This window comes from Hirundo rustica, chromosome 6 (assembly GCF_015227805.2).
Source record: "Hirundo rustica isolate bHirRus1 chromosome 6, bHirRus1.pri.v3, whole genome shotgun sequence".
Taxonomy (NCBI): domain Eukaryota; kingdom Metazoa; phylum Chordata; class Aves; order Passeriformes; family Hirundinidae; genus Hirundo; species Hirundo rustica.
The window spans coordinates 7,413,385-7,426,259 of record NC_053455.1 but is presented as its reverse complement, the minus strand read 5'-3'; the positions used below and the strand labels follow the sequence as shown (position 1 = coordinate 7,426,259).

General features: G+C 42.6%; 1 protein-coding gene across 3 annotated transcripts in view; it reads right to left on the bottom strand.

Annotated features, from left to right (window-relative positions):
* Positions 1-6,064: 6,064 nt before the first annotated feature.
* BRF1 (BRF1 RNA polymerase III transcription initiation factor subunit) overlaps positions 6,065-12,875 on the bottom strand; it is a 171,875-nt gene continuing 165,064 nt past the window's right edge. For all 3 annotated transcript variants that reach the window (XM_040066096.2, XM_040066097.1, XM_040066098.1), the window contains 2 exons: positions 11,861-12,029; positions 6,065-9,739 (listed from right to left, as the gene is read on the bottom strand). In XM_040066096.2, coding sequence (XP_039922030.1) covers positions 9,702-9,739; positions 11,861-12,029 — 207 coding nt within the window. In that variant the 3' untranslated portion in view covers positions 6,065-9,701. The remainder of the gene's footprint in view (positions 9,740-11,860; positions 12,030-12,875) is intronic.

The window sequence follows — 12,875 nt, the reverse complement described above, 5'->3', positions numbered from 1 at the left end:
TTTCTTTGAGGACCTGTGCTTAGCTATGAGGCTCTTCCAAATCTGAAAATAACCCCCAAAAAACAACAAAGCTTTTGAGATTGGATCAGCCAGGTCTAGAAAAACCTGAAGGACAAAGGTCCCCAAGAGAGCAAAAAGCTGACACTGAAGCTTGGCCAGGTGTAACATGGTCAGCAGTCCAGGGGAGGAACAAAGGATTGGACAGCCTAAGGAGGTAGCCAGGCAATTACTCATTTGGGAGGCATTTTTTATTGCTTTTGTGAGGAATGATTCATCTCTTCTTATGTGCATGGACAGTCAATCCTCTGGCTGTGCAAATGAATCAGCACACGCTCCCTGCTCCCCTGAGACCCTGCACGGCCAAAACCAACCCTTGGAGGAAGCAGGTCTGAGAGTCAGCAACTGCTCACATACCAAAACCACCCCAACAAAATACCAAAAAAACCTCACATAAAAAACCCCAGAAAACCAAAAACAAACAAACAAAAAGAATTCACATGTTTCAAGGGATATAAACCCTTCTTGTCATGGACAGGCTACTGTGGATGTGAACATACTCCTGTAAGGCAGCTAGCACGTCCTAAGAATGTGGCACTGGTTGTTCAAGAGAGAAATACACAACTGGAAGAACCATCAGGGCCTTAACAGGGTTTTTTGTCAACCACATTCCTACCTGCTTTCAGCACAATCTTATGCCTCAGGAAATTTAGCAAGGGTGGGATAAGAAGGTCAGGTTTTCACAGGGCTTTCCCATGGACAGGGTCTCAGTGCTCTCCAACCTCATTTATCTTATCCCCACACACTGCTGATGCTGCTGACATCCAGAGATGTCCAGGAGGAGTTGGCACACTGCTGTCCTGCCTCTCAGGGGGCTGCCTCTAAGCTTCCCAAAAAAATGTCTTGACTGCAGCAAGGGAATGAGGTGAATATAGGAGAAATGTACTATTTCTCCTGAACTGCATCAAGTCAATGATATTTCCCTCCCCCCTTGCAACTCTGTAAATCAACGCGTGACTGTGGAACTCAACAATGTTACACTGATGTAGAACCACTCTTGGGAAGGAACTGGTTGGTGTAAATCATCCCCTTCTATTTCCTAGTACACAATCTGGTGCCAGGTTCTGCCAAAAACAAGGAGAAAACATTCACTAGATTTTTCCAATGGCAACAGTCTGTCTAAACACAACTTTAAATGTCTGCTATTAAAGTTTTCTTCATCTCATTAAAATGACTTGCAAAACCATCTGCCAGCTAATGAAGAGTTTTTAAAGCTTTAATATTTTATTTTGTAATGGAATATACAAAGGGGAAAACAGGACAGGTATTTAGAAAGACAATGGCAACAATCTGCTGTTCTTCCCCAGAAAGCTGATGATGTTCACTCCCATGGCTAATTAAACTGACTGAACACTTCAGCCCCTTAAATATTCCTTGTACAAATAATGCAATTCCTATTCTCATGATATTTGCCTAACACACAGCAACTGAAAGCAGCAATTCCAGGAACTATTTCTCAGCATCCTTCTCTTCCAAAAATACCAGTGACTGGTACATTACAGAGAAGGGCAGACAACATTTATGCTAAGGGTCTACGTGAACTTGCCAAAATCCCTTGGTGGTTCTAGATTTCCCTCAGCCCTCACATTCACTTCTTGAATTACTCAGAAATTGAACAAGAGATGAGAAATCTTGGTGAGATCATCAAGGACAGTAATCAGCCAGACTCAGAGCAAAGGCGTGGGCAAAACCCCAAGGGACAGCACTGCTCTTTCCAGGAAAAGGAGCTGTTGCCACTACATCCCAGCCTCTTTTCCTGTGGAGTCAAAGAGCTGGGCAGGATCTGGCTGTGATCTGTCTGGAATCACCAGCAGGAGCAGAACAAGTTGGGTTCATGCCCCTGTGAGCAATTAATGGCAATGAGTAAGGGAAGTCGTGGGCAGCCATCTGAGGTGGTTCCACCACCCCTCAGCAGTATTAGGGAACTGAGAGCCCATCTCAGAGCCAAAATGAGGAGGAATTTCAGGTCACAGCTTACCAGACCAGGTCTCTTCCACTCGCTGCTCTCTCCTTCACCTCTGATGTGCGACATCCCCGGCTCTGATACCTGGACCAGCTGATACTTCCACACTCCACGTTTTACTATAATTCTGTTTGTGCTGCTTTCCCCCACTTTTTGTCTTATTTAACATCTCTGCTCCTCAGGACTGCTTACTCCTGCTGAGCACTGAGGACTCTGCTCAGAAGGAAAGCTGCAATCCTAAGCATGGTCCTTGCAAAATATGGCAATAGAGGGAGTAACTTAAAAAAACCATGTACATCCCACCCACCCCAAACACACCCTGTTACCCTGGTTTTTCTGAGTTTCTTTATTAGCCTTTTGATTTTCATAAATGGAGTCAGATCTTTTAGTTACTGTAGAATATTAGAGCAGTTTTCTACCTTTCCCACAGAAGTAATATAAACAAATCCTTTGTTTTTCATTCTCTGTCCTTTGCATATTTCTAACCTCAAAACAATTGTAACTGACAATTCGTCTGGCCACTGAGGCTGAGGGGTGGAAACCCCAAAAAGCCAATCTTCTGCTAGACCCACAAATGGATAAAAAGTAAAAGAATAAACAAAGAGGTCTCTTCTTCTCTCTGCTCTTTCAGCTGGGAGCTGGATCAGAAGAACCTCTGTGAAAATCTCTTGTCTGCGTGTGATTTCTTTGTGTGTCTCACTGACAACACCCAAAGCACTTTCTTGGATAGCAAGACACCCTATGGCCCTATCAACCTAAGATATAACTAAGAATTTAATGACAACTAAGCCTGACTGTGAAAGTAGGCTTGAAATCACACTGGCAGAGCTACAGCCTGCCTTCCAAAGCTCTGCCGAGTCCTGTAATGGCTGTGTCTTCATCCTGCCTACTGCTGATCTTCACTCCAGGTACCACAGATGGCCTCAATTGCTTATCTCCTTCTGAGCTTCATACCTGCTGGGGCAGACCAACAGATGGGACTGAGCACAGCCCTTGGGACCCCTGAACCACCTCTGTGCACAGCGATCAGGGCAATGGCTTCTCCCCACTCACATAAAGCTCGTACTCTTCTAACCCATGCACCGTCACGTCTCACCTCTGGTGCAGCCCCCTGTGTTCTGTGCTGCTTCCACAGGCAGTGACCACACCTGGGGTCTGTGCTGGGCAGCTTTACAGGGCTGGCACTACCCCTGCTGACTGAGAGCTTTTGCCCACCAAGAGGCCAGGGGAGATCAGAAAGTCCACACTGGCACGTGGGCCAAGAGCGGTGACCAAAAGCGTTTCAGACGGCATTTCATTAATGTGCAGCCCGCAACTCTGAACCAGCATAAATTATACTGGGAAGATGAACAAGATGAGAGATCCTTCATCTTACCACAGGCAGAAAATACACTCAGACTCTTCCTCGTGGTGCCTGATGGTGCAGGAAGAAAACACAATGATTCACATCGTGCTGATTTGCTGTTGGAAGCCTCAGAGCTTACGGTAGGTCCTACTGATTTAATGCAGCATGCAGCAGTAACTAACAATGTCTCAGTGGCCTTGTGGAAGAGTTTGCTTGAAAGCAGTGAGTAGAGCTTTGAAAACATTTGCTTTAGCTGTATTTTATGCCATGCCAGCCCATGAATCTTACCTGAATGCTGCTGGTGTGTGTTGGACTCTCTCCTGTTGAGCTCCCAGAGCATGGGCAGGAATCACAGCTGATACAAGGATTAATCTGTTTCCCAGACACAATGCTGTGCTGAAGAACCATTATCCAATTACAACACACCCACATCACAGTAAGTCTGTGAGCACCTAGAAAGTTCTGACAACCTCAGCCATCCCCATTTATATTAAAAGCAGCAGAACAGATAATTCCTCTTTGCTGTTTAATTAGGCAAGGCTTGACAGAGGAAGAAGGGGCTCTGGATTTAACACACTTTGGGCTTTGGATTTTACTCCAGGACTGGTTTTATCCACAGTACTCTGGTTTTATCCCAGAGCACTTCTATCCCTTCCTTCACTACTGCTACCACCTCTAGAGAGTGCTGGTAACAGCACAGAGCCTTGAGTGATGTAAACCAGCAAAGCTCTTCCTGCCTGATTCCACAGCCCAGTGCACATCATTACAAAGAATATTCCCTCATCTTTCTGGTTTTAATGCTTTTTTTCCCTTAACATCAAATGACAACTCTTAAATTCACTTTAATTTTTTTTTTTTTTCACTTGAGAAACAATGATACCTCACCATCTCTTCTTCCTCATATGGTGTCCTACCTCTTTCAATATCCTCCAACTCAGGCTACAAATGATGAATATCATGCAGGATATACCATGAAACAGAAGAGTCTGGAAAATGGACAACACTGCCTCACCTCTGCTGCTGCCAAGATGCAGCTTTTTGCCCCTCTTAGTCTCTGTGTACAAATCCTTTTACTTTTCCCACAGAAGAGCACTGAAGAAAAACTACTTGGAAATCAGTGTTGGTGCTGTTTCTTTTCATTGCTTTGTTCAAATTCCTTTAATTTGCTGTATTTTTTCTGCTTTTAAAGAATTGAGAAACTTTACTAGGAGCACTGAGAGCAGTGAGAAAGCGTTCTTGCTGCAATTTGGCAATAGAATTGGATAACACAGTCACTGCCATTCCCGTGCCCAGTACTGTGCCACTTACTGCCCTCCCACACAATAACAAATGTACAGTTCACGATACAAGTTGTTAAATCCTGTGCTCCTGGCACATGGCAAGAAGGGAATTTCATTTTGCATTTTTATGAACTGTGTGTGCCTCCCTAATTTCCATCAGAATGCACGACAGGTCCCGTAAGAAAAAAAATAATTACAATGAAGCAACTCACCGAGTAAATTTGTTATGCCCTAAGTCCTGAATTCTCACTGAGCCTCCTTTCTCATGTACTTAACCCCTTTTGTTAAACAACCACCACTCACCAAGATCACTGCTGGTATCAGGGTGGGCAAAAAAAAAAAAAAACAACAACTGAATAATGTGCTGTAACTTATAGAAGAGATGGGAGTAGAAAACTGTAATAGCCTCTTCTGCATTACAAAACATGAACATAAGAACAAATGTGCTATGACCTGCCGGTGACAAATGAAGGTAATATAAAACCTTGTAAGATTTCGGCTTTATTAGCATTATTTAACTTTTGAGACCATTAAAGGAGGCATATTTGATGAATGCAGCTGTGGGGACAGAATGGTTTTTGTTATGAACGCCTGGTGTGGTACATAAGAGAAAAATTACAGGACAAAGCCAACAGCTGTACAGCTTGGGAAGAGCAGAAAATGTGAGGCCAAGGCGGTCAGTACTTTTTAACAGCTCAGATGTTACCAGGTAGAGGGCATCCATGATGGACACTGCTGGAGAAGTTCCCAACTCCCAGTGGAAATGGCTGGAACAGTTGAAGAGAAATTCAGATAAAAACATCCCATTGTCAACGAGAGCAGAAGTGTGACTTGATCACACTATGGGAACACAGTGAATTGCTGGAATGACACATAGTGCCTTATCAAATCTACTGTTAATCATCCCTTTATAGGCTAAAACTTTGCAGGAGACACTCCCAAGGATCCAGTAGTACCTCGTTTTCCAGCAAAAACTAAAAGGAGCAAACACCCATCTGCACAAAGGGCAGATTTGGATTTTGGTCTCCAAACTGTGGCAGCCAGATGTTGATAAAAAAACGTGATTTTTAACTCAGCACACACCTTATTTATCAAGATACAACTTTCAGAAACAAGCACTGGAACAGTTCCACTAAATACACACACCATATATTGTTCCCACAGTCAGTTAATTATACAGCTTAGTAGAAAAGCCTCGTTAATGTTATGCACTTTACATAAAGCATCTACATCAGTGGAACAGTATCTTGTAAAAAACACTTGCCTGATTAGCTGTGTCTTCTCTTTTAGAGACAAAAGAAAGCTCTGAACGACAAATTTTGGCCACGACCAACCAATCACACAGCAGTCGAAACCAAACATTTTTAAGAACAAAGACAGAAAAATCAAAAATTATCAGAAGAGCATCATAATAACAGATGGGCTATGTAAAGGTTTTATTTTTTATTTACAGCAAATATATTACAGTAAAAAAGGTTAACAGGACTCGTGGTTGTGGAAGGATGGTACGTATGCTTACATCAAAAAGGTTTCACTTCCTTGGCACTAACTGAACTGAATGTGAGGATTCAACACAAAAATAAGAAACAGAACATATATTAGGCAAACTCTAACTGTACACATCTGCAACTGGGGTTTCAATGCAATCCAAAGAACACAAACAAGTCATCAGGATGGCAAGAACTTTTTTGATGAACATGTCTAACCCTCAAGACAAGGCTGTCTGGCACCATTTAAAAGTTGCTGTACTGAACACACTGATTTTAAAGAAATGTCATAGATGATTAAGACACTGAAAATTCACTCAGCACAGTGAAGAAGCCCATTATCTTCTTTATTTCTTTTTTACTCCCACAATACCAGAGTGTTAAAAGGCTGCATGGCAGACAAGCTGGATGCAACAGCTGGAGGGTTGTGCCTGTCAAGCAAAGTGACTTGTAGCAAGAGATGTGCTTTCTGCAACAAACCAAATGATACACAGCTTGTGTGGCTTCAAGGAAGATGATCTAAGAACGACAAATGTTGAAGCCTTATAAGTTCTGAGAATCCTGAGAAAGGCAGGATCCAAATTACTCCAAGTGAATTCGGCCTTATACACAACAAAATTGTCCAGATACATCAACAGTAGTAAACAGAATTAATGCAGTGTTAATCTTTTTACATTTTAATGACTGGCTATAAAAACAGAAACTAGCATGTTCAAATCTGTTTATATTTCCTGAGCTTAGTTAAATGAAGAAGGAATGAACATTATAAAAATCCCAGTAAGTCACCAATAAATTAAAAATGTACATAACCACTATAGCTTAAGAAGCTCAGAGTGAAATCTGCCCATCCAGTATCTTTTTTTTTAGGAATCCTGTACAGAAATCATGCCATTAACTTCACCAGCAATACTGAGATGCTATGGAATTGTAGGTCTTTTTTTTTTCTCGCTCTTCCAGCAGATTGCCTGATGGCCTTCCCTAATCGAATCATATGAGAGCATTCAAAAACTGCAACCCTCTACTTGCAGCACGCAAAACAATGTTCTCAGCAGCACAACGTACTACTGAAATTCAAATTTCCCAGCTGCAGTTATTTGGGTGGGCTCTCAGCTCCCACACACAACATCACTACCCTGGCAGCAGGTTTGGAATCCTTTGGGAGAACAAACCAGGAGACCGGAGGAAAGACCCTCAGCAACGTTCATCTTAGCGGTTTCTTTAAGAGCCAACATCTTGCATTTGAGAAAAGCACTCGACCTACATGAGTCATACACATGTTTATTTATGCATGTTTATTTCCTGCATAGAGAATACTGTGTACCTTGGAATAAAACCCAAGCCTTGAGAATATACTGAGAGTATATTTGTAGCAGTGCTATGGAAGATTAATTCAAACCCAAACAATCAAACCCAACGGTCTCAAAGACTTGCAGAGCACAAACTTTGATGAAACAAACCACTTTTAAAAAAACCTGTCTGCTTATGGCATACGTTTATTTTATGGTGTAGGTAAAAGAGAGGTAGAAAGGTTTATCTCCTCAGTATCAGTTTCTGTGCAGTATTTATAAAGTATCAGAAAAAAAAAATCTATAGCTTTTCAGTGAAAATGTCAGCTTTTCTCCTAAGAATTATAAGCAATCTTTGCTTTCCACTTAAGAGCTGCTTTCCACTTAAGTGCTGCAAACTAAGTAACTGGAATCTGGTTCAGAAGAGCTATTCTTTCCATCAGCCTTACCACACCAGTTTTGTTACCAAGTTCTGCTTCTAAGAAGACATTACAGAAATACTCCTAAGGCTCAAAAATTCCTCACAGATACAAGCCACCAAATCATATTTACCAGCCAAATACTATCAAGCCTGCTCCTAAAAAAAGCCAGTCATGCTCGACTTGCATAATCCATCTTACGCAAGCTACCAAGAGGGACAGAGAAGAATGGAAGTATGGAAGGCCATGTGCCCTTCCCCTCTTTGGTGATGACCTCAGATGTGTGCACCACCATCACCCTGTCTGGCAGAGCATCCTTAAGCAGCTTCTCTTTCTGCCACAATCCATTCTCTGTAGCAGGAGGGTGGATGGTGCTTTAAGAACAAGTGCTCCTCAAAAAATGTAGGAAGGAAGACCTGGCCAGGAGACACAATTGAACAGAAACCATACTGGTAAGATAAATATCCATCTTTCCCTGGTGTTAAGACAAGCCTGTAGCACAACAGCTTTCACGACTGTCACCAGATAAGGGAGAGAGATGGAAACATCAGCTGCAGACATCAAGAGTGCGATCCAGAGCGCAGTGCATTTCCCACGGAGCCGAGAGCCTCGGGCCCTGCAGTGCCAGGGGAAGGCAGGTCAGAGGCACCAGGGTGGGATCTGCCCACAGGGGCTCCACTCCTGACCCCTGCTCTCTTGGCACTGCCAGAACTGATCTGTCTGTAAGAGAGGACCTGCCTGCTGACATTTCGGGGCACACGGGGCTGGAGCTCCAGCTTTATTCACATAGCAACGACTGTTCAAGGGTAGGATTTGAGCCATGAAAGTCAGACTGCTGCATGGTGACCTTTAATTTACCCAGTGAATGTTAAGCAAATTACATTAAATTAAATTCAGTCAAAGCAGATGCTAGCTTATTTATTAAAAAGCTCAGCTTTCTCTTTCTTTCAACTGGTTTTAAAGACCAGCAGCTCTCGGGAGCAGACCTTCACTCTTAGTCAGGCAAAAACAGCTCCACAGAGATGGCCAGAGGGACTCTCCTGTAGCAACATCAGCCTAAAGAACACCTGTCTGTCCCTAAGGATGCCCAGCAACAGCTCATGAGCACAGCAGCTTTGCCTCTTTGCTCCCTACCCTTCCTACCTGACCCAGGTCTTCTCCCTCCTTCCACAAAAACCACACGGGACTCACAGTGGAAGACAATTCTTCACTGCCAACATTGCCTTCTACTGTCAGGTATTTTAAGAAACCTATGAATTGATTAATATAAAAAAGTATTTACCCTGTTTCAGAAAACCAGTACTGCTCTGCAAATACATAACTTGTCATTAACTTTTGATAGGGTTGGGTAAGGAAGCTCGTATACAGTAACATGGTCGCATTCACAATCCAGGCTGGAAACTTTTCTTTCTGTCAGCTGTAGCATGATGAGACAACTAATGCTCCTGTACTCAAATAATGAACAGGCCCTGTCCTTCAACCTGCTCCCTTTCAGCAGCATGCCTAAAAGCAGTCACATAAATAAGAGATGTGTAGCTTTCAGCCACACAGGCTTCATGCACAGCCTGTTTTGTCTCTCTTCTTTTGTTCTCTGGAAACATTACTCTCATTAATTTAATTCTCCAACTATGATCCACCAAAATAAAAATAAATTCAAGCAGGAATCCAAACCGGTTATTGCTGGGTTACAGGTCAATGTAAACTGACCAGACCCAATGCTAACCTCAAATTCACTTTACAAAAGTAAGGATTATTCGATTACATTCGCTGACCATAGACAGCTTCTTTCACTATTCATACAGTTTCAAGACCGAAGATTTGCTGAGAACAAGACACAGTCCATGTCCCCTGGAAGTAAATGGAGCTAATAGCCATCATCTTCATCCATATCACAGCCATAATCTGAAACACACAAAGACAAGGGCATATAAAAATGCAAATATTCCGGGTAGATGGAAGACACAATACAAGTATTGCTTCTTTAAAAGTTGTTTCCTTACCATGTAACTACATGGTAAGTTTTGCCTTAGGCAAGCATTTGAAAAATCATCCATTTTCCTAGGCCTAAATAAGTTCTTGCATGTGCTTCCCTCAATGAAATAAAATTATTTTTAAGCATGTATGTGTCAATATCTCTTTACACTTGTCACTAGACCCTCATTTAGGAATACTTGGCACATGTGTATATGAAATACTTGGTTTAATTTAGAGGCTAAGGTGATCAAGCCTGATTGTCACAAGTGACTTGGCACACAGTGGCTGATAAGCAGCAGCATTACATTTACAAGTAGGCACGTTTTTCACTAGGCATAGGCACCAAGGAAAAAGCTGGTTTGTTTATATTATTCATGGATTTATGAGCTGAAATTGCAAGGGTTCAGAGATAGCTCAGAGTTCCCATCAACATCAAAAGAGTCATGGAATGAATCCTGACCAATGCATCTGACTCAGATCTCCCTTATCTTCTTACTTCTAAACTTAACATTTTTGCCCAGATTTTTTTAATCCAGTTTTGTTTTCTTTAACAATGCTGAGTGCAATGACTGTGTGCAGTGTGTCAGAAGGCAAGTCTGTATGTTTCTAATGCACCAATTTCTCTTCTGTGTGCTTCTGAATGCACTGACAGGGATATTTTCTGTTGTACAGATGAACCTATGGGTAATCATTACATATGAGCACTGAGGAAAGTTAAACTTTATATTCCAAATCCAATACAGGGTAACATCTCACCCAAAGAGACAAGCAAATGCTCTGAAGCAGAATTAAGTGTAATCTATAATGATTTGTGTAGAACGGGTGAAGTTCACCATCTGTAATTCATGTAGTTATCCCAGGCAGACAGGCTTAAAAGCCATGGAGAAAGCAGCTAGGAAAGAGTTATTTGTTGTGCTGAGCAGCTCTGCACACCTGCATTCAAATTCTGGGAATACTACTTTCCTTCTCCTTTTTATTTTTATTTTTTAACTCTAATTTTTCAGCTGTTGACCAGACCAGACAGGGAGTAGTGGAATGTTCTCAGAATGGTTCCAAATTAGTAACATTTACAAAAAAAAAAAAAAAAACAAAAAACAACAAAACCAAAACAAACCAGTGACCTTTATTCTATTTTTGTGGGGGGTTTATTAATAAACATAGACCCACCCTCCCCCACATGGGTGCCTTTTCTTGGGAACGTTATTCTAATAATAAATGCAGGCAACAAACTGTTTTTCCAACGGTTCAACAATTATTTTCCAGCAGAGAAATCAATTTAAAAGCAACAGGCGCTTTTGTGAAATGTATACATATTGTCCACGAAAGCCAACCGAATAGCGATGGGATGATTTTTGCAGTAAATAACATTTTAGTAGGAAACTTATTCCCATCTTGAATCTTCACAACCCATAATTAGCAGCTCTCATTTTAAAAATAAGTTTGTGTATTTTCAGAGCTTAACTTCTAAAGGGAAGTTTTTAATAAAGGATAAATGTGGATGTGTCCAGCTAGGAAAAACCACAGCAGAGAGGAGACTGCCTTTTCCTGCCAGCAAAGAAATCTAATTAAACCAGTGGCTCTGCTGGGTAACCCAAAGAAATTAGCACACATCTGTGTACCATACACGCACCACCAATGCCATTCCTGCACTTGGGGAACAACTGCTTCCTCCTAACACCTCCCCCAGAAACAGAGTGTGATGATTTGTTCTGTTTTGAGCTGGTCAGACACGTCCCCAGGGCTCATGGACAGCCTGGACATCACTGCAGCCTCCAGTGAGGAGGCACAGGGAGCAGGGATTCTGGAAAACACCTCAAACTTCAGTTTGATTTTGGGAAGGCCTCTTAGCCTAAAGCTCCAGGTGCAAAGTTTTCTCAGAAGTCTCTAATGTCAGGTTTCAGACAGGGGTGATCCCAGGCTTCCCACAGGAATGGGCAATGCTGAAAAGGCAGCAGGAGCTCTGGGACAGGGACAAGCAGGGGAACCCTGTGTGTCCCCACCCCTGCAAGAACAAAGCCCACAGCACCAGGAGATGGTAACCCAGCTCACCATTCCCTCCCATTAACTGCAAGGCGCTCATGCAGTGATCTTCATCTTCTTCTACCTCTTCCTCTTCCACCTCCTCCTCAGGGTTGTAAGCAACTGGGCCACTCTCCACAAGCACAGCTGCTGGTTTTTCTACATCAGAGGCTTCAGCCTGTGCATTTGGAAATGTAACCTGCATAAAAGAAGAGAGAACAGTAGAGCAGCCCTTCCTTTGGTCCACTATTTGCACAGAACTTTAGCAGCTTCCAAACAATAGGGACAGGAGAGATGGAAGATCATGTCCAGTGTTACAGGTTCAGCTGTTCTAATGAAAGTCTGAATGCAAGGCAGGCAAAACCACCCAGCTTTCACTTAGTTCAGAACCAAGCAACTGAAATATCCAGCAGTAACAACAGCAGAACAAGGATTCTCTGGCAAGTACAAGGGGAGGAGAAATTTGGGAGCGAAGGCTCCTCTGCAGAGCTCTGTGGGAAAACTTATAAACCTCTCCCATGGTGTGCTCGACTCACATCAGGCCTATTACAAAATAACAATGTTATTGACAATTTAATGATAGCAAAAATGTACCCTTCAAATCAGAAAAAGCCCAACATGTATTAGTTTTGACAGCTCTGGTTGGATTTATTTGGCGGCGCAATGAGCTGTGGAACAAATAGCACTCTGTAGACAGCACTTAATGTGATGGCAGAGCACTCAGTTGATAATACACACTGGCACCTGTAACACAACCTATGGAATTCAGCAGAATAATGATCTCCAAGCACTAACTTGGGAATCAATCATCAGCAGGACGTGTTCCGTACATGTTCCTCCCCAGCTGCTCCAAGGTGAGGCAGGACATGGCATGGAGGGAGAGAAAGGGCAACACCACAAGGGAACAAAGGTGAATTTGGAGTAGGTAATACTGTCTTCAGTTCACTAAGGAGAGATCTGGGAACAGGGCAGGAAGCAGCAACACAGTCTGTGCCAGCACAGCCCAGGCTCTCTCTGGTCTTTCTGATCTTTATTTTCATTTTCA